Below are 19494 nucleotides of genomic sequence, written 5' to 3'. Positions count from 1 at the left end.
GTATGTCTTTGTGTTAGCCCAGCTACGGATCATAACCTGTACAGGATGTACACCAACCTTAGCCCTATGATAGGTGGGAATTACCATTGGTAATTGTGGGTAGTTGAAAGTTGATTAAAACTGTGAACCAAAACATGTGGCTCAATATTTAAGGTCTGACTCTCATTATCCACTGGAGCACTAATTATGTGTCATTAAAAAAAATGCAACACTGAGCAAACACTGTCCCCAAAGACACAGTTGCCAAGGAAGCAGAAGAACACCATATCAAAGATGATCTGGGTAAATTTGGTTATCCCAGCTGAGCATTTGTCAAAGTAGAGAAGACACCTAAAGAAAGCTCCAGGAGATCCAAGACAGAAGAAAAAGGAAAAAAACTGCCTGAGTGAAAACCATATCTGTGATCCTGTATCTGTCAGCTGGGTGTATTTTTAAAAGGCTCGATCTCTGTGGTTTATAAGCCCCAAAACATGCTACACCAGAAATTAGTCCACCCCAGGGCAAGCAGGCCGTTTATGTAATAAGCAAACAATCATCTTTGAATTGAAGAGTGGACCTAAGAGTACATCTTTGAACATCTAACTATGGTTTGATTGCAGCCATTCATCAATTGTCTTTGTATAGCGCACATGGCCAGTGATTAATGGCAATGACAACTTTGCATATCAGTGATCTTGAATCTGATCTCATGACTTATTGCTATGCAGGGGTGCTGGTGTTGATCATTAGGGAGCTATGCGTTTTTATAAGGTTGTGGAATCTGCTGTCAAGTGAGACTGAACTCGTGTCCAGATGAACTGAATGAAACTTCTGGGATTAGGTGTGATAGGCTCCAGCCCACGTAACTATTTGTCCAATAAGGAGAGATCCTTAGAAGAAGCTGAAAATTTATTGATATACAGACAATGCTATTTGGCTATAAGCCTCTGATGGCCCATCACAGCAGAACACAGTCGCAGCAGTGATCGGAATTAGGGAAGGATAATCAGAGTCTAGGCACCGGTGGGGAAGAAGATAAGATGGAGCACTGAGTGACTTGTGTTTAGGCGGAGGTGGGTTGCGCCACAAGTGAGAATCAAAGATGAGCAGTATGATTTAAAGTATGCAGAGTGGAGGCTGATTAGCTTGAAGAACCAGGGCTGGGCTAGAGCGATAATGTCAGAATTGAGTTCTGCTGTGTAAATGGCATGTATTTGTATAGCACTTAAATAGTCCCTAAGGACCCCAAAGTGCTTTACACATTCAGTCATCCACCCATTCACACACTGGTGATGGCAAGCTACATTGTAGCCACATCCACCCTGGGGCACACTGACAGAGGCGAGGCTGCCAGGCCCTCTGACCACCACCAGAAGGTAACGGGTGAAGTGTCTTGCCCAAGAACACAAAGACCGAGACTGTCCAAGCCGGGGCTCGAACCGGCAACCTTCCGATTACAAGGCAAACACCCAACTCTTGAGCCACGAGCCCTGTAGGTCTTTGATCCACTGCATCCATAAGTGGTTTATCCTCTGCGTGGGCTGCCTTCAGATTGCCTCTTTGATGAAATACCATCCATCTCTACAGTGTAGAGAAGTGGAAGTGATGTAAAGAACAGACTAGCAACCAAACACCATAAAAAGCAGACAGATTAGTAAATACAAAACTTCCTTATTGCACTTAAGCATAAGCTTCATTTGGATAAACAGTTAAGACAATCGATGGATTAATGATTATTTCTTCAAGGCTATATTCTACAGAGCCTGCAGTGTTAGAGAGAAAACCCCAACAATCTAATCCCCTGTGAGCGATTACTTGGCAACAGTGGGAAGGAAGAGCTCCCATTTAACAGGAAGAGCACTGAGATCAGGGAGGGGGATTAATTTTGGCATGAATCTTTGGGGGATGAAAGAGAGACCACAAAGGACAAACAAGGCAAACAGAAACTACCCAGTAGACAAAAAGTTAATGACATGGAATAAACCATCCTCAGGACTTTTAGAATCAGTATCATCATCCAGCCCTTGTGTATTCAGGCCAATAAAATTAGAGATAAGCCGAGATAATGATAAACGGTCTAAAAAATAAAGCTACAGATGAGGGTGGCAATAGAAAGTTGTGTGTGGCGTTTCTATCTCTTTAAGAACTGGATTGTGCTATTGAGCAGGGAAGGAGGGGGGTTGTGGCTGCATTGGAACAGTCCTCTCTAATGAGCAGATTTTCTGAGAGAGAGCGAGAGAGAGAGAGAGAGAGAGAGAGCTACAGAGATCCAGCCGTAGGAGGAGAAGAGATTGTAAGACCAAGGCAGCAGGCAGGCAGGCTGTGCGTCAGCCGGCACTCCATAGGGAAACATGGAGATGAGCAGGCGATGCTGAAGAGGACAGAGCACACCTTAACAGGATCATATAGATGGATGGTATTTCATCAAACAGGCAATCTGAAGGCAGCCCACGCAGAGGATAAACCACTTATGGACGCAGTGGATTAAAGACCTACAGACAGACTGAGAGAGAGAGGAAGACGGGGAATAGAAGAAGAGAAATTAATCAGTTCAGTTATTTATTTTCATTGTCTGTGTGTGCGCACTTTCTGTCAGAAGGAGTGTGTGTGCATATGTGTGTGTGCCTGCATATAGTGTATGCGTGCATAAGGCAGGAGACTGCATTGCTGCTCTCCGGCACCACAGGACAGACGAAACAGGCAGCCGAGCAGATTACATTCTGTGTTTTTCCCATTATTTCTGTCTCTCTCCCTCTCTATGCATGTGTGCGATCCCTGGCTGTGCAGCAAAGCGCAGTATATGTGTGTGTGTTAAAGCTGAGAACGAAGTCTGGTGTGAGCCACAGAGTCTCACTTTAAATATTTTTGTCTGATCGTCAACAACAGACTTGGAGAAAAAGAAAAATCTGAGGAGGAGAATCTTTTTTTTTTTTTCCTTTTTGTTTTTTTTTTCTTTTGTCAGATATCATGTCACCGCTCCAGCTGAAGCCTCGGTGCTGATCAGGGTGGCGTCTATGCTGGAGGCTCGGAGGTTTGAAGGGCTGCCACCGGGGAAACTTCTCGGCTCTACACCCCAGAGAGGTGGAGGCATCATCAGGTAGGAGGTGGCAGATTGAGTGGGCCTGAGCGGAAGGCAGGCGAGAGAGTAGGAGGAAGAGTTCTGCGTTTGTGTCGTAGACTGTGTAGGCAGGCCGATGGCAGGCCGGTGGAGCTGCCTCATGGATTAAACTTCTGCTGAGGGAGAATTATGGCAGCTCTGGCCCTACTCTCCTCCTCTCTCACCTGGAAAGGCCACAGAGAAGCTGGAAAGTGCTAGCCAAAGCTACAAAGATCCCACCAAGAGGATGGAGTGAACAGCAACCTGCTACCTTTCCCCAACAGGCCGGGAGAGCCCTGACACAGCTGTGAGGGGCCACGTTTTTTTTTTTTTGTTTGTTTTTTTTTTAGTCCACCTCATTTCCAATTCTTCCACACCAAGCTAGTGGGAAACTGAAAGTGGCCTATCTTGATTTGTGTGGGAGTTCACTCCCTCCCACTCCCTCCTTCACCTCCTTACCCCTACCCTCACCAACCTCCAAACTCCGCTCCATGGATTGGTTCTAGCACCAACCTGTCCTTTTTCCTTCCTTCTTTTTTCTTTTCTTTTCTTTTTCTTTTTGTCGAGGCTTCAGGGGAATTGCCAAGACCTGTTTCATGCATGTCCACTGGCGGCAGGTTCAACTTTGACGATGGGGGGTCATACTGCGGAGGGTGGGAGGAGGGCAAGGCGCACGGTCACGGGATCTGCACTGGACCCAAAGGCCAGGGCGAGTACTGCGGCTCCTGGGCCCATGGGTTTGAACTGCTGGGTGTCTACACGTGGCCCAGCGGGAACACCTACCAGGGCACCTGGGCTCAGGGCAAGAGACACGGTGTGGGCGTTGAGAATAAAGGCCGCTGGGTGTACAAAGGCGAGTGGACGAATGGCTTTAAAGGACGCTATGGCGTGCGGGAGAGCACGGGGACAAGCGGGAAGTACGAAGGGACGTGGAACAACGGCCTGCAGGACGGATACGGAACAGAGACGTACTCGGATGGAGGTAAGAACTATAGGAGATACAGAAGGACAGATGCATTGTGGGTGTTTTGGGAGTTGGTTTGTGTGTGGCAGAAGGCACACCACTCAGTTCCTGTCAATGAGCGATATTTGACAACTGTCCTCTGTGAAAACAGCCTCTTACTGGTTGATGATTGACAGGCTGAGAGCAGATGCACAGTAGGAGGAACTTTTCTAAAGGTTTTCTAGGGTCATCCTTTCTTCTGTCACGCCTTGTTAACACACACACATGCTCATGCTGAGGCAAGAGGTTGCGCCAGGACAGCTTTTGAAAATGTACTTGCTCTCATTTTCTGTCTCTGATTCCTCCTTTCTCTGTCTTTCTCCTCCTCTTCCTCGTGTCCTCCCAACCCTCAACTTTCAATTCAGCTGCTGAGGACACTCTGTGTATTTAGAGTCCTTCAATTCAGGCCACGCAGTCTTAAGGGATGAGTGAAAGGTTAGAGGGATGGAAGAGGACATCAGCTCCCAAGTAACAAGCCCCAAAAACATTGCTGAACAGAGGACAGACATTGCATTTGTGCACTTTTTCATAACTTCCTAGTTACCTAAAATTTGAACTAGTTTGTATAGGACAGAAGTTTTTAATCCATCTTGCACTTGACCTGGCTGCAGTATTTGCTTTTATAGGGAGGGATATTTTCTCTACTTGTATTAATGGGCTTGAATTGCTGGAGGAAAGTGCTATCAGAAAAGATAGATTGCTAATGCATGTTTTTCTGTTATACCAGATGCACCAAAACTACTCGTAAATCTTATATTTTTAGTGTTTCTTTTCAGGAGATTAAGCAAGCGTTTAAAATGTCTTATTTTCAGACGTTTTAAGGCTTAATTTTACCCCTGAAGCCAGAAAAAAGTCCCAAAACAATACATGAAATCTTTCCCACTGTTCTTTTTTTTCCTGTTTCAGGACCACGGACAGTGAATAATGTTTATCCAGGAAAAGTAACAATCAGAAAGTAAATTAAAAGTTGGGAACTGATTGGAGGTCAGTCTTGTGATTTCCAAATAGTGTGCAGTTACCATACAGCCTTGGTGGCAGCAGCGTTCCAGATTGAGAATTGTTGGTTAGCACAAAAATAAACTAACTGTTCATCAGTGTGCACATTATTAGTATTCCACTCCCGCTGGTGCTTTCCCCCCTCCACTTTAAGCCATTACAGTAATTTCCCCTGCTTATTAAAACTGGCCCTACGCATCTACAGTCATGTTAGTCAGTCACATGCTGCAATAAATACGAAAGTCAGCATCCTGATATCTTTATGACAAGGGAAATGTAACGTTTATATTGTTTATCATTCTTTATTAGCATGTTAACATGCTATAATTTACTGATTAGCAATAAACCCAGTGGCATATGGCTTATCTCCCCCCAGTTTGACCAGAATAACTATATTAAAATACTTTTTAATTGGAATTTTGATCCAAGGAATAAAAACTATCATAGTAAATCTGTGGAGCCCATAAATACATTCACAGTTCGATGCTATTCCATCCAATAGGTGTCGAAATATTTAATTTTATGATAAAATGATAATCATAAGAGCCACTAGCATGACTACAAATACAGCCAATATCAGCACACTATTTGTGCCGAACACCCAAAAGCATCCATCAATCTGCTAGGGACACCAGATGAAATGTTGGTCGCTTAAATGCATGAAATATGTCTGTGTTTGAAAAAGCAAAACATGTAATTATACATTTGATTATTCTTCTTTCATTTGTAAAGTCTTCCAAATCTGCATCACAATTGCCTAGAAAATGAAATCAGTTGCATGTTGAGTCTCTTAGGTCGCTGTGGGTGCGACTGCATACACTACATTGCATGCATGTGCAAAAACTGCACAGCCATGAAATCTGGTAGTATGTGTGTAAGTATGGAGCTGACAGTAGCATACGTGCCGCTAAAGCCTTGTTACATAACTCTACAACTACCAGGCCGCATTACGCTGCTCTTCACGACACACAAACACACACAGTCCTGAGCAGCCCGATAAAATCCACAGACCAGACTGGTTTTAGGGGTTGATTCAGTACAAAGGAGAATATTTCGGCTTGATAGATGACCAGACAGATGGACGGACTGACAGAGGGAGGCATAGATGATTCAACAGATGTACAGATTAATGGATGAATGGATCACTTATATGATGAACAGATAACTGAGAGATGGCTCACTCGGTGGATAGATGATTATCGTGATTGTTATGAGAGATACTCTCTAATCAGGAGGCGAGTGAGATCATTAAAGAAAGAAAGAGAAAGACAAAAATGGGCCTTTCAGAGAGGGATATGTTGGAGCGTAACTGTATCATTTGAACCCACATACAGTAAATGCAGCAGAGATTGGCCTAGTTACGCGTGGTTATCTAGCTCCAACAGTACACAGTGTCCTTATTATAACAACATGCATCTGTCCTTTTTATAGATCTGTGAGGTAATAATATGTTTTAATAGAGGAAGTAACCATTGATGCTGGTGCAGAATTTAAGAAACAGAAAACAATAACCAGAAAAAGATAAATAGTTCAGTAACCAAAGAAGAAATGCGAACATGAATCTTGCCTTGCTGCGGCCGAATGTGTTCCTGACTTTACTTGTAATTATAAACCTGCATCAGCGCCTCCATAGTGTAGTGATGAACACATTCGCCTCACACACAAAAAGTTCAAAACTGGGAGGAGACAAAATCCCAGCCTCAGGGGGTAACACGCTAGTATGACTCCTAGGGTTCCTCCCAAGCCTGGATAAATGTGAACGTCAACCAAGAAGAAGCTGGTGGAGCCCAAAAGTTGTTTGCACCTAAAAACGATATTTTCTAGCTGTCCGGTCTGTGTGTGAAGAGAAATGTGAGCTTTTCCTACTTGCGTTCTATCCTTTTCCTATTTTCTAATTTGTGCTAATGCAAACATATATTGACATGTGTAAATTACTTCTTCGAATGCAAATGCTGCCTAAATAATGTGTAAAAATGACTTGTTTTATCATCACTTTGGAAGAAGACATGCAGCACAGTTCAGTCCGTTTTTTTCCATTATCCAAGTTGTACAATCACTTGGATAAGTTGGATAATCACTTGGATAAGTGATTGTACAACAGGTATTTTCTCGGCAAATCAGATACAGTAGAGGCTATTCAGAGAACATGAAAGCTATCAGAAAATAAAGTGCAGCTCAATATACAGAGAGTATTCACAGAAGCAGCAAAGTTAATCTGTTCATCAGGTTTTTCTCCTTTCATTTGAGCGGCAGTCGAAGGCTACGTCCTGAACTGACATCACAGTGTCCATGTCATGAATAGGGAGAGAAGTCAAAAAACTTTTAATTTGAAAGTAAATCTCCAAGGAAATTACTATCAATCATGATATATATAATCTGCTATATATCGAATAAGGTTTTTGTTAACACTTATCCTGAGAACCCGGTGATTGACGAGGCGTCACTGCTTTCAGGGCTGAGTGAAAGGGGCCTGAATGACTTGACCCTACACTGTCACAATTATTGTGACATGTCTAAAATATCGGACAAGTTAACGTCACATAGTTAGTAGTCATGTGACTGCAAAACTTTAATAAAGTCTAAAAAAGAACATGAATCTTATACAGTGTCAGAAAACCTGGGACTCACTTGTCAGTCCTTTTTGCCCCTCAGCCATAAAAGGGTTATTGGTGTCACGTGGACACCCAAGTTTGTGAAGAAGATATAGGAGTTTAAAATTAATACCATAGCTGTTAATTTCCACGAAAAAAACCTGGATGTCTTTGAGAGTTTTCTGAAAATCTTATGAATGACGATAGAGGTTTGAAATTGATACCACAGGTGTGTCTACTAGTAGGCTGAGGGGTAGCGCTGGTGGTCACAAGCATTTATGTTTCTAAATGAAGCATGAACATGAGCTTAAACTACGCCAGGTCTAACTGTTGTTGCTTATTAAGACAGCTTAAATGTGATTTTAAATGTTTAGCTTAAAGCTGAAATAATCATTTTCCTTCATTGGTTTTGTGATACGGTCCAGTGCAGGGTGCTTCACAGTAAAATCTGCCTTACAGACTCACAGCTCAGTCATCTCCAGAGCAATATGAGCCAGAAGCCACAGCATTCAAAGATGCTCTGCTGCCTACATACTTTTGAAACACGCTGTGCAATTTGAGTCAGCTACACTTCCCCTCCAACTCCACCTGATGCCAAATTTCTAGGAAACACTCCTCCTCCGTCTCTACCGCTGCTGTTTAGTTTTTCTCTTTGTTACTCTCCCACGTCTGCCAGCATCCCTCTCTCCTCTCCTCCCACCTCTCTCCTCCCTCCCTCACTTTGCTGCATTTCCACTGAGCCGCGCTGTACAGTAGGGTTTCCATAGCAATGCTCACTGACATGCAGCAGGTCACTGTGTCACGAGGGACTTGATGTTCCTCGCTGCTATTGGCCGCCCAGCCGGCTCTGCCGAGCCTGGATTGGCTGGTTTGGCCTTCCGGGCTAATGTTGTTTACTGAGAAGAAGAGCTAAGCTGACTGATTACCAACCACATAGAGAGAGAAGGAGAGAGGGAGTGGAGTAGAAAAATGAAAAGAGAGCAGTAGACGGATTCAGTAATCACTTTAGTGAGAGTTGAAGTCACAAAGAGAGATTACAGCTGTCACTGTGTACAACAGTGCTAACTGCTAGAGATTACAGCAGTAGTGGTGAATATGCTATTGTCAGAGATGTACAAACTGACCTAAAAATTCCCCTTTCCAACTTTGTGAATGTGTGAATATGAAATGTCAAAAAGACAAGAAAAAGCACGAGAGCATTCATATCATGGCAGATGCTCAATCACACGAGGTATGCGGCTGCTCACAAGTATCCCTGAACCTCCCTCATGTCCTCCAGCTGTTGGTAAATATGCTAAATCTGAATTATAATTGTTCTAAATTAACACACCCTGCTAGCCTGCTAAAAGCCGCTATCACTGCTGTAATTATTCTCGCTCTGGCCGTGTTATGTAAGCATAATAAATCCGCATAATAAATAATAAATCCACTTATCTTGTTTTAAACTCACCCTGCAACGATAGGTGGGCCAAATGAGATCAAAAACCTGTTTCCTTTGGCTCGCTGATTAGTGAGACATGCGTTTTGAAGGAAAAATAACAAGCATGTGTAAAAGAATATATTTGAGAGAATATATTTGCAGTGTGTGTGGGAGGAATCACTTCGGCCATGAGTGCCACTCTGCTTTCTATCACCCAGTCAGCCATGTAGTTAGCTTATGCCCTGTAGCAACGCATGTAACCAGCATATAATGGACTTATTACACAGAATTATCTTAGACATGGCCAAGATAATGCTCGAGGTCTCAGACAACCCTAACAGGCTTACAACCGTGAGCACAGCTGAAGTCTTCTGAGCGTTGTCTCAGTCCCCGTCAGCTTCAGGACTGCTGTTTGCAGGAAAACCTTCACTTCTCACCTCTGTGTGGAAGAAAGGAAGGGAAAAGCAATTCACAAACAGTTTGAACTCTTATTTGTGACTATGACAAGCCACAAGTAGGAATTGCATATTCAGACAGCCCTTTCCTCTCATTTGACTCAACTTAGTTTCATGTATTCTGTCCTTCTACTGTCTATTTTTATGATTAGTTTATTTTAAGATTTTTTTTTGTTTTGTAAAATCTCATCAAAAAGAGAAATATTGAATTTTCCCAAATTCTGAGGCTTATCCTGTTGATTATTTTAGCCTTGAAAGAAAGTAAATTCAAAGGAAGTGTCATGCAAGTCAGGTGAATCCAGTATTTTACCTGCAATTCTCAGACTGTCCATTTGGATGAAGAAACATTTGAAACCAGCAGATGTTATGCATTTTGGTTTAAAACATTATAAGGAATGATTAAAGCTGTTTACAGATAAATAAACATTGCAGTCATGTTATTTTGATGTCATTATCAAGGTAGGTTTGCTGTTAGCAAAGTTGCAGATGTTGGTTTGCTAGTGGTAGTTTTTAATAGCATTAGTTAACTTGTTAACTGAATGCTAAGATAATGTGATTGGCCATCTCCTTTCATTTTTGCCTTCAGCATTTCTGGCAGCTATAGATTGTTTTTGACATGCTCACCTTTATTTATGTAAACTGTATTTCTGTAAAAGCAGGAAGTCCTCAAGATAAATTCCTGGGAGGTCTCCAATATGGTAGAAGGTTATAAGACAAAGCAAAGCATGTTATTTTCAAAATAAAAGCCCTAAAGTTGTGAGACACCTTTCTTATTTATTTATTTTTCAGTTGTTCTTTTGCAGTGCACAGTATTGATATCCTTTGTTATTTTATTTCCTCTTTTTAGAGAGAATACCTAAAAAATCCAAACAAGGTCACTAGAGGGTTAGTGATGATGTATGCTTTGTCCCATGTGATTTTTAGAATGTTGAGTTTTGTTTCAAGATGTTGTGTGGCACCATTGTTGTTTCCTTTTATTTTTCACTTTCATATTCACACACTCTTTGATTAGTTCTGGGTACCAAAACTACTTGGTTAGATTAGAAAAAACATTATATAAGTCACAAAGCTCAATTGTCCATCTGGCAAAGCTGTTAAAAGGATTAATCCTGGCTCTACAATGCAACTAAAAAACATGTAGGTATCTCACCATTTTACAGCCTTTACTGTAATATTACTACATTTATGGCTGAGGCCAAATGTAAAGTTAGGTCCATAGGGTTTTTTCACAGGGAAACTTTGTTTGGTTTTGTTATTTTGTTGTAATTGTGGTCTTTTTAAAGTGGATTTTAAATAAAACAATCAAGTGAATGAATTACTGACTTTAATTGCTTTAATTTAATTTCAGCTCCTGGGCATAGTCCCTATTTCCAGAAGTTTAAAAAGTTAAAAAAGTAATTGGACAAACTAACATAATTAAAATTATGTTATGCAAGTCTAGAAGTCACAGACGTCAGCAAATGCTGAATTTCTTCCATTGTGATGCCAGGCCTTTACTCGCTGCTTGTTCGTGGGTCTCTCCTTCCAGTTTTGTCTTCAGTAACTGTAAAGCGTGCTGTATTGGTTTGAGATTATGTGACTGTCTTGGCCATTGAGGAATATCCAATTTCTTTGCTTTGAGAAACTCTTGGGTTGCTCTAGCAGTATTCTTTGAGTCAGGAAGTCAACCAACTGCTAAAAGCATTCAAATGTCTAATATTGCTGTATTTGCTAAAGGGCGACCCAAGTACTGCTAAACTGGATATGTTGACTGAAAAAACTGTGTTGGCAGTAACCTTATTACTAATAATCTGTATTAGTTATAGTTAGCTCCATACATCTTTGGGAAATATTAGCTTTTTTGTATTTTTAAATCCAACAAGATGTGATTATGATTAAAGGAATTAACTAAAGTATTAACTAATCAGGAATTGTTTAGCAGAAACTAATGCCACTTTAAGTATAAAGATTGTTTTCAACGCTTGGATGAAAATATTTTGCAGTAGTGCCTGTTTGAAATTTAGAACTCATCAACAAATGCTGTGTTTCATCCCTTGAGATGCTCTACCAGGCATTTACTGCAGCCGGCTTCAACGTCTGCTTGTTTGTCTGCATCCAGTTTTATCTCCAGTGTTGGCTTGAGAACAAGTGACTGTGAAAGATCTCATTTCTTCGCCTTAGGAAACTCTCGGGTTGCTCTCGCGGTATACTTTGGGTCATTAATCATTTGCTCTGTGGAGCACTGTCTGATCAGTTTTGCAGTATTTGGCTGAATCTGAGCAGAGTATATAGCACAGTCACATCATCAATAAACACTGCTGACCCGTTTCCACTGGTAGCCATAGATACCCATGCCATAACAATACTTACCCCCATATTTGACAGATAATATGGTATGCACTGGATCGTGAGCTGTTGCTCTCCCTCTCCATATTTTTGTCTTTCTATTATTTGGGTACAAGTTAATCTTGGTTGTGCAGCTATTTTAGATGTTTTCTGGTAATGTCTAATTTGGCCTTGTTGTTGAGTGTCACCAGTAATTTTCACCTTGTTGTAAACTCTCTATGTTTACATTCATGAAAGTGTGTACCTTGGAAAAGAGATGCCTGCCTCCTAAAATGTGTCCCTGACTTGGTTATCTGTTTTGAAGTTGTTTTTCTTAACCATGTAAATCATTCTGTGCTGTCATTCTGATAGTCTTATATCTAACTGTAGCTATTAAAGAAAGGGATCTCACCATGTTTAGTTAAGGTTTGCAACGCGTCATTTCCAGGAAGTATTTATATTTGTACTGATTAATGGTTTTCAATACCTGTCATCTTCTTGTATGGACCAGATGACAGGGAAAACTTAGGAGGAAAAACGAAAGAGAACATGAAATTACTATACTCTCATCCATCTGTTGATAGGTATTGTACTGTAATGCCAGGTCACCTTAATAGTACTGGCTGACAAGTTATCCAAATGTCCAAATCCTAAGTTGCTGCTAGCAAGGTAAAAATTGACAGCGTCTTCTTTGGACACGTTTTTGAGCTGCCTTTCATGATGAATACTTTAAATTGTACAGCAGAAAGCTGTCGTCCATTCTTGCTCGGTGGTCACACAGTATCTCGGTTAGTACAGGATCTATTCTCTGTGAAGCCCAGTGGAGCTGAATGATGACTAATTCCTTTATTCTGTGCAAGATGATCCTGTTAAGCACTTTGCCTGGTATGGATAGGATTGTAATCCCACGGTAGTTTGCACAGTTGATGAGGTCACCCATTTGCTGTATTGACGTAAAAGGAAAAGCATCTTCCCCGTGTTGCTGCCAGGTCATGATCCCTTTCCAGATTCCTTTTTTGAGTTATTTATGATCTTTGCTGCTTATCCCCTTCAGTATTTCTTCTTCCACTGGTTTTCAGGAATCTTTTACTTGTCTGGTAAGAGCGCCGTCATGCTGCTAGTTTATTTATGAATGCCAGGACTTTTTTCATGCTCTTTCTCATTGAGCCGTTGACATCATGCATTTTCTTCTTTACCATTTCTTTCTGAAAGTAAAGTGTGTTCTGTTGGTAAGAAAGATGCACATACGTATACGACATTGAAAACTCTGCACAGGATTGTGGAACTCCATTTGATTAAGGGTTGCACAAGAAAATGGGAAGTAATTTGTACACATGCATTTATAAAAAAAAATATGTAGCCAATTTGATCCACATGAAGGTCTCAACAAATGAATAAATGCAACAAAAAAGCAAAGTGATCCTGAAGTCTTACAAAATCCCACCGACTGTTTCACAGCCCAGAACATCCAACTCAGTGACTGTGAAGCAAATCATGCAAGCCTGAAATGGGGAACAAAAGAACACCAGTTGACGAACATGGATGCAAACAATGAGAATGTTAAACAGACTAAATGTTTTATGGGGAACAAAGAAATCTGACTGACTGAGGTTAAGGACACATGACGGTATTTGGTTTTTTTTATAAGTGCCAAACCATTCATAGTTGGATAAACTATTATCACCAAAACACTGGTTACAGAATGACAGAAAATTGTAGGCATTTTTTCAATGTGCAGGTCATCAGAATGTCATCGCGTTATCGCGAGCCTTTTTTATGAAATTTCTGAGCAGATGAATAATCCTCAAATTGCAATCTGAAAGACTCAGACAGAAAAAAGGGGCCCAAGCAAAATCCCTTAAACGGATAATAGTCCCACACAGCGATTTAGGCAGGAAGAGGTTTAGCTTTGAACAGACTTTCCTTGCTTTCAGTGTTCAGTGATTTGACCAGTTTAGTGTGTTTGTCTGCATGCCTGCACAGCCTGACTGTACTGCCCTTTTTCTTGGCTTGTTGCCTGTCGGTTTTCTTGTCTACCTGTCTTTAGTTACCATCTGTCTTTCCTTCTGTTTGTGTAGTTGCTGTTTTTCTCCCCCAGCCGATGTGTCCGTGCACCGTCCTCAGGGCTCTCTCTCCCTTTGCCTCTCTTCAGTAGTTTTTCTCACTACAGACTGCTCCACTTTATAGCATAATAATAAGAAGAATAAGAATAATATAAATCTAAAATTATTTAGGAGGATTGATGCATAAGATTTAATTCTCCCTGTTAAACTAAAACATTTTATTTTCAGTGAAAAACGCCCATAAAAAACAAGTTTTCAGTAACTTGTTGTTTATCTTTTTTTTTCTAGGGTCATTACTATTATGTGCCTTCTATAAAGCCAAAACAACAACCCATCTGCAGGCTTTAGCTTATGTAACGGGAGAAGTTTTATGTTTGCAGTGAGGATTAATGGTGCTGACTAAATCATGAAACTCTAAATATCTGTCTTGGAAGTCTGCCCCGCACTGTTGTTGATGCGTTACTAACTGCGTAGATGGAGTTTGCCCGAGAAGCACTTGGGATGGTGTAGTGTTATATGAACAGCAACTGCCTGGGCTGGAAGCATCATGATCCTCCTTCATGATATATAAGCTATAAGGGGTTGAACCGTTACAGTACTGACCCATGTAAGTTTCATTAAAGCTTATACGTATGCATTATTAGGGGAATAGCCAGCACAGGGGGCTGTTAGCCACTGTCTGCTAGACTTCAGCTAGTTTGAATAAAACTTCAGTCACACAGATCTAGAGACATGTTGGAGACCACTTGGCAAACTCCATGGTTGTCTGTAGCTTGGAAGATGCCAATGTGTCTGAAAACACTCTCCAGTTCATTATCCAAGTTGTAGTGAAACTTGAAAAAGTGCATCGCAAGTGGAGAAAGATCACCTTCAATGTAAAACATCCTGATTTTATCATGTTTACTTTATTTCACCTGTTTTGTTCAGGTATAGCAACTCAGGAATGTAGCTCTCACAAACTCTCTCAGAGTTTGTCTCTGAAAGATGTAAATCCATACTCAATATCTTAGAAAACAATCCACCTTGTCAAATAGCCGTTTCCAACCTCTCCCACACTGTAGCCAAACTGAGGGAAAGCTCGTTGCTGTGCACCGAGGATTCTTTACCTAACTTGTCACTGAATCTTGGAAGACCACTGCTGAGCAGGAGCTCAAATCTTGTATGGTCAGACATATTGAGTTATCTTGTGAAGATGTTTGATGAGAGGGTTTCAAGTGCTATGGAAGGCCTAAATATATTGAAAAAACTTTTCATGTATGACATATCGGGTCTATTACCAGAGTCAGACTTGTCATTTTCTTTTCTTAAGTGGTAAAAATGTGGTGCACGCTGTCACGTCCTATAGCTTGACAGCTTCATGTGGCAAACTTATCCTTAACCTACTGACTAGTGCAGTCTAAGGGATCTACTGGAGGGGAGAGGTTTCCACTCATGCGTCCCCCTTCTGTTTGGCTTGCTACAGCCTCATGGCTGGCTTCAGCGAGGGCTGCCTCTGCATCACATTGCTGATGAAGCGCTTCTAACGTGTTTCTTCCTTGCTTAGCTCTCATTTCCATTCATTTCCTTCTGAGTGAATTCTGCTCTTGTTTTTGCAGTTTCTGCCTTTATGCAACCACTGACTGCAGCCAGCTTGCTGATGGCTTACTGGAAGTCTTCGATGATTTAGAAATGCGTATCCATATAGATGTAGTTTATCTGTAGCGTATCTGTCCACCTGAGATTTATTACTGTAAACGCAATTTCCCTTTTTATTGTTCTGCCATTACTGACCTAAGCAGATTGAGAGGTTTTCAAAAAGCCACAGGTGTAATGTCTTTTTTAAAACGTTCCCTTCAGCATGCTAAACAGAAACAACGTGTTAATTTCTGAAAGAAATTAACAATAATATTTTTAAAATGGGTGTATAACCAGTATCAAACACACATACAGTAAATTATGTAAAAGAAAGCCTGCTAAATAATTGCTGCCAAGCTATGCATTAGACATGAAGAGTGTTATATAACTTCACAAAACAAGTGTAGATGAGCAGTTTTCACAAGCACAGTATAGCTGCACATCTGAATCACTCACAGAAAACACAGCAGATAGAACATAATAAAACTTACAGCTGCATAGCCACTATATACAGGGTGTTTGTTCATATAAAACACCTTCAATAATAAATCAAAAACATACTAAAGCCCCCCAAATGATGACTGAAATTATTTTAACAACTTTGCAAGCAACAGAGAGGCTAAACGACAAAGACTTCAAGCTCTTCAACTTTCCACTATGAGAGCACATGTGAGTTGCTGCCTGTTTCTCGCTTTGCTAAGTCCAGATTTACTCCTGCAACACATAAAATATGAACACAGAAAACAACGTCCCCACCGGCTGGTGAGATTTAATCTCTGCCACCACAGCTTACATTCTGCACGTTTTGCTGTTTTACCCTGCAAAATAGTTTGCAAGTGTTCGCCGACAAGTCAGCATCTTCCATGCAAACTGCTGGTCACCACGGCAACCTACTAGATCCCAAAGCAATCGGTTTTTGGTGCAGTCGTAAAGCTCTTTGTGACCAGTTTCACTCCAACGACCACAAGCAACAACCAACCATTTGTACCGAGTGTCTGCAACATAAAGGAGAAAAAGTGTTTGATAAACTCGGCCTTGTCTTGTCTTGTGTTTTTCTCCCTCCCCATCTCTCTCATATGCACAAGGGCAAGTGCTGACATGGTAAAACAACACATTTATAATTCATATAATAACCAGTTTGAGCTCCTTCCAGCTTGTCTTGCTCCATGTTTTTTCTTTGCAAGTGTTGTGCATCACAAATCAATACTTTGAGTTGTAAAGTAGTCTGCTATGCAATAATGTGGACACACAAGAACCACAGACTAAGAATCACAGACACCTAGCCGTGTAATCACATTTTTTTTGTGTGTGTGTACAGTCCAGTAATACTTTAAAGATTTCTGTTTGCTGTGAATGAAATACAGACCCTATAATGCAGAGGGTTTTTAACCTAGAAACAGAGGACAGACACGCGCATTTGTTAAAGAGACAATTATGAATTCAGCCTGGGGGTTGGCGCGTGATCAGATCGCTGTGACTCTGTGATGTTTCCGCAGCTTTGATCTCGCCGTGTTAACTCTTTCCGCGCAGCTGCCTTGTCCTTGCTGCAGTAGTTGCAATGAGAGTCCACTTTGCTTGTGCCTCCCGTTGGCTTCCAGGCAGAATCAGTGAAATTTTGTTGGCGTGGGAGCTGTGGAGCAGATTCTCCTTGCGACTGTACTCCTGAGGTTGAGGCGTTGACATCCCAACAGTGTTTGTTTTGTCAGTGCAGCCACGGCAGGATAATCCAATCCAGTGTATCTTCTGTCAGAAAACTCCTGTACAGTTACCCCACTGCACTTGCTTTCAGTTAAGACTCTGTAAGGTGTGATATTGCAGTAAAATCACTGCCAGCTGCCTTACGCTGTATTTTTCAGCACCATGGAGAGCGACAGGCAGACTGAGGGTGGTATACGCTTCCAAGAAGCTCAAACCCACATACTGCTTCACATATATTTATTCATTTACACACTCACTTGCCATTTCCTTTGGTGCACCCAGCTGCAGTTAACACAGCCTTCAATAACTCCTACATGCTTGAAGGTTTCAATGTTTCAGTGTTTGTGTTAGTGCTATAGAGAGGTGCTGATTCAATGTAGCAGGTATTTTTAAAGCTGCTGATATCTTGTATTGTGCTATACTGCTTTTTTCAGTATTTACAGAAATATTAGTGTATTTAAGTCTATGAATCACAGAGTTAAGTAATAATCTAGATGTAATTTAGCTAATAATAATCCAGTAGTTTAGAAATGTGGGATAAATACATGTTCATAAATGTGTAGGGCATACTGGACAATGTAAAACATTTACACGTTCTTCTGGGTTCCTGTACTCATCGTACACACTGAGCTTAGCAGGACGGTGCTGAAGCAGTTACTTCTTGGTTCAATTATTATTTCACAGTTTAGCTTGTTGTTAGCTATTTTAAATATTTATCTGTTATAATAACTGGACTGTAAACAGCAGCGCTGTAAACAATGATCCGCACACAGAGACACTAGTAGACTAGTAGCTCAGAAACAAGCTGTCCAGCACAGTGAATGGGCCCTCAGAGTGTACTACATACTACCTATAGTACACTGTATATACATAAGAAATCCTCCTATTTGGAGGTTTTACTGTAACAGCAAATGAAACAACCCTTGTCCCGTTTTTCACATTTTACTCATACAGTTAATTTAAAGGGACAGGTCATTATTTTGGGAAATGTACTCATTTATTGTCATATTTGTATGGTTGATGCAAAAGTACAGTCAACTTTGCCAGACTATAAAAAATTCAGTAGTTCAAAAGCTGACAATTGAAGTACGAAACATTAAATTGTTGCCTTCCATTTAAAGGGTTATTAGCAAAAGGCTTGGCCCTGATTTTTTCTTTTTCTTTTAGAAATATCTTCAAGTGGATTGGTAATGAATGAAAGTGTTGGTATAATGAGTTTTTAAGTACCTGTGGGTGAAGCCAACAGCTTCATATTCTAATTTTATTTTTAACCGTGAGCAGTTATTTATTTTTTTTATTTATTTATTTATTTTTATTTTATTTAGGACAGTGCATGTTAATGAACATAAATGTAAAAAAAAAAAATTACATGAATGTAAACATACCAGATTATAGCCAAGGGCTAATTTCCATCTGTTGTCCTTAAGCATAAAAAATAGACATAATAATTCATAAAAATTCATCATTCATTCATAATAAAAACTCCATCACCAAACTTACACATACACACCATTCTGTTCCCAAATAAAACATTAAAACTATACAACTCATACATGATCTCCTTTACATTTTGTACATTTCTGTACAGGAGCAGCATAATGAAAAATCAGTGTAATAGTCGTACTTTTAAAAAATATATTTTGTTTGTTTTTTCCTTTTTGGATTCGGCTGGTGCTTCTTTTTTCAAATAATCTACACAACTGCCTTTTTAAATGAACGTGACCTGTTGTAGCGGCGGGTTATTTCCGTTCTGCTCTGTCAGCACAAACACGCACTCGCAGGTGATGCTCGCTCTTCTTGCGCCGGCCTTGAAGCATTCTGGCGGCCATTTAATGAAATGGTGATCTTGTCAAGCTGCTGCACAGGTGCTCGTTTGTGCGTGTGTGTGCGAGTGTTCTTTGATCCGCCTTTCATATGTTCGTACAGCTGTGTGCTGATGTGATTACAAAGGCCTTGCCAGATGTGCTCGCCAGCTGTCTGTGACACAGCCTCTGTTTGTTTTTGTGTGTGTGTGTGTCTGTGTGTGTGTGGGGGTGAGTGGTGGTATGAGGCAGCACTTCGTGGGGGCAGGTTCAGATTTAACACCACCGCTCACACAGGCTTTTTTTGAAAGCGGCGTCTGGGTGCTTGTTGTGCCCGTGTGATCATGTTCTCATGTGTCCTGGAATACGATTGGCTTATAATATTGTCTTCATTCAGCACTTCCCATTTCACCGACACTTTAGCCCACTAGGGAAACGTTTGTGTGTGTTTGTGATGGAGACAGAGAATGTG

General features: G+C 40.9%; 1 protein-coding gene across 1 annotated transcript in view; it reads left to right on the top strand.

The window, feature by feature from the left end:
- Positions 1-2231: 2231 nt before the first annotated feature.
- Positions 2232-19494, top strand: part of jph3b (junctophilin 3b) — a 58750-nt gene continuing 41487 nt past the window's right edge. The window contains exon 1 of the mRNA XM_084936246.1: positions 2232-4058. Coding sequence (XP_084792372.1) covers positions 3677-4058 — 382 coding nt within the window. The 5' untranslated portion in view covers positions 2232-3676. The remainder of the gene's footprint in view (positions 4059-19494) is intronic.

Source organism: Perissodus microlepis, chromosome 7 (genome assembly GCF_051167445.1).
Source record: "Perissodus microlepis isolate ML-2025 ecotype Zambia chromosome 7, ASM5116744v1, whole genome shotgun sequence".
In the NCBI taxonomy this organism is placed as follows: domain Eukaryota; kingdom Metazoa; phylum Chordata; class Actinopteri; order Cichliformes; family Cichlidae; genus Perissodus; species Perissodus microlepis.
Note: the sequence above shows the minus strand (reverse complement) of the source record. Positions and strands in the feature narration are given on the sequence as shown.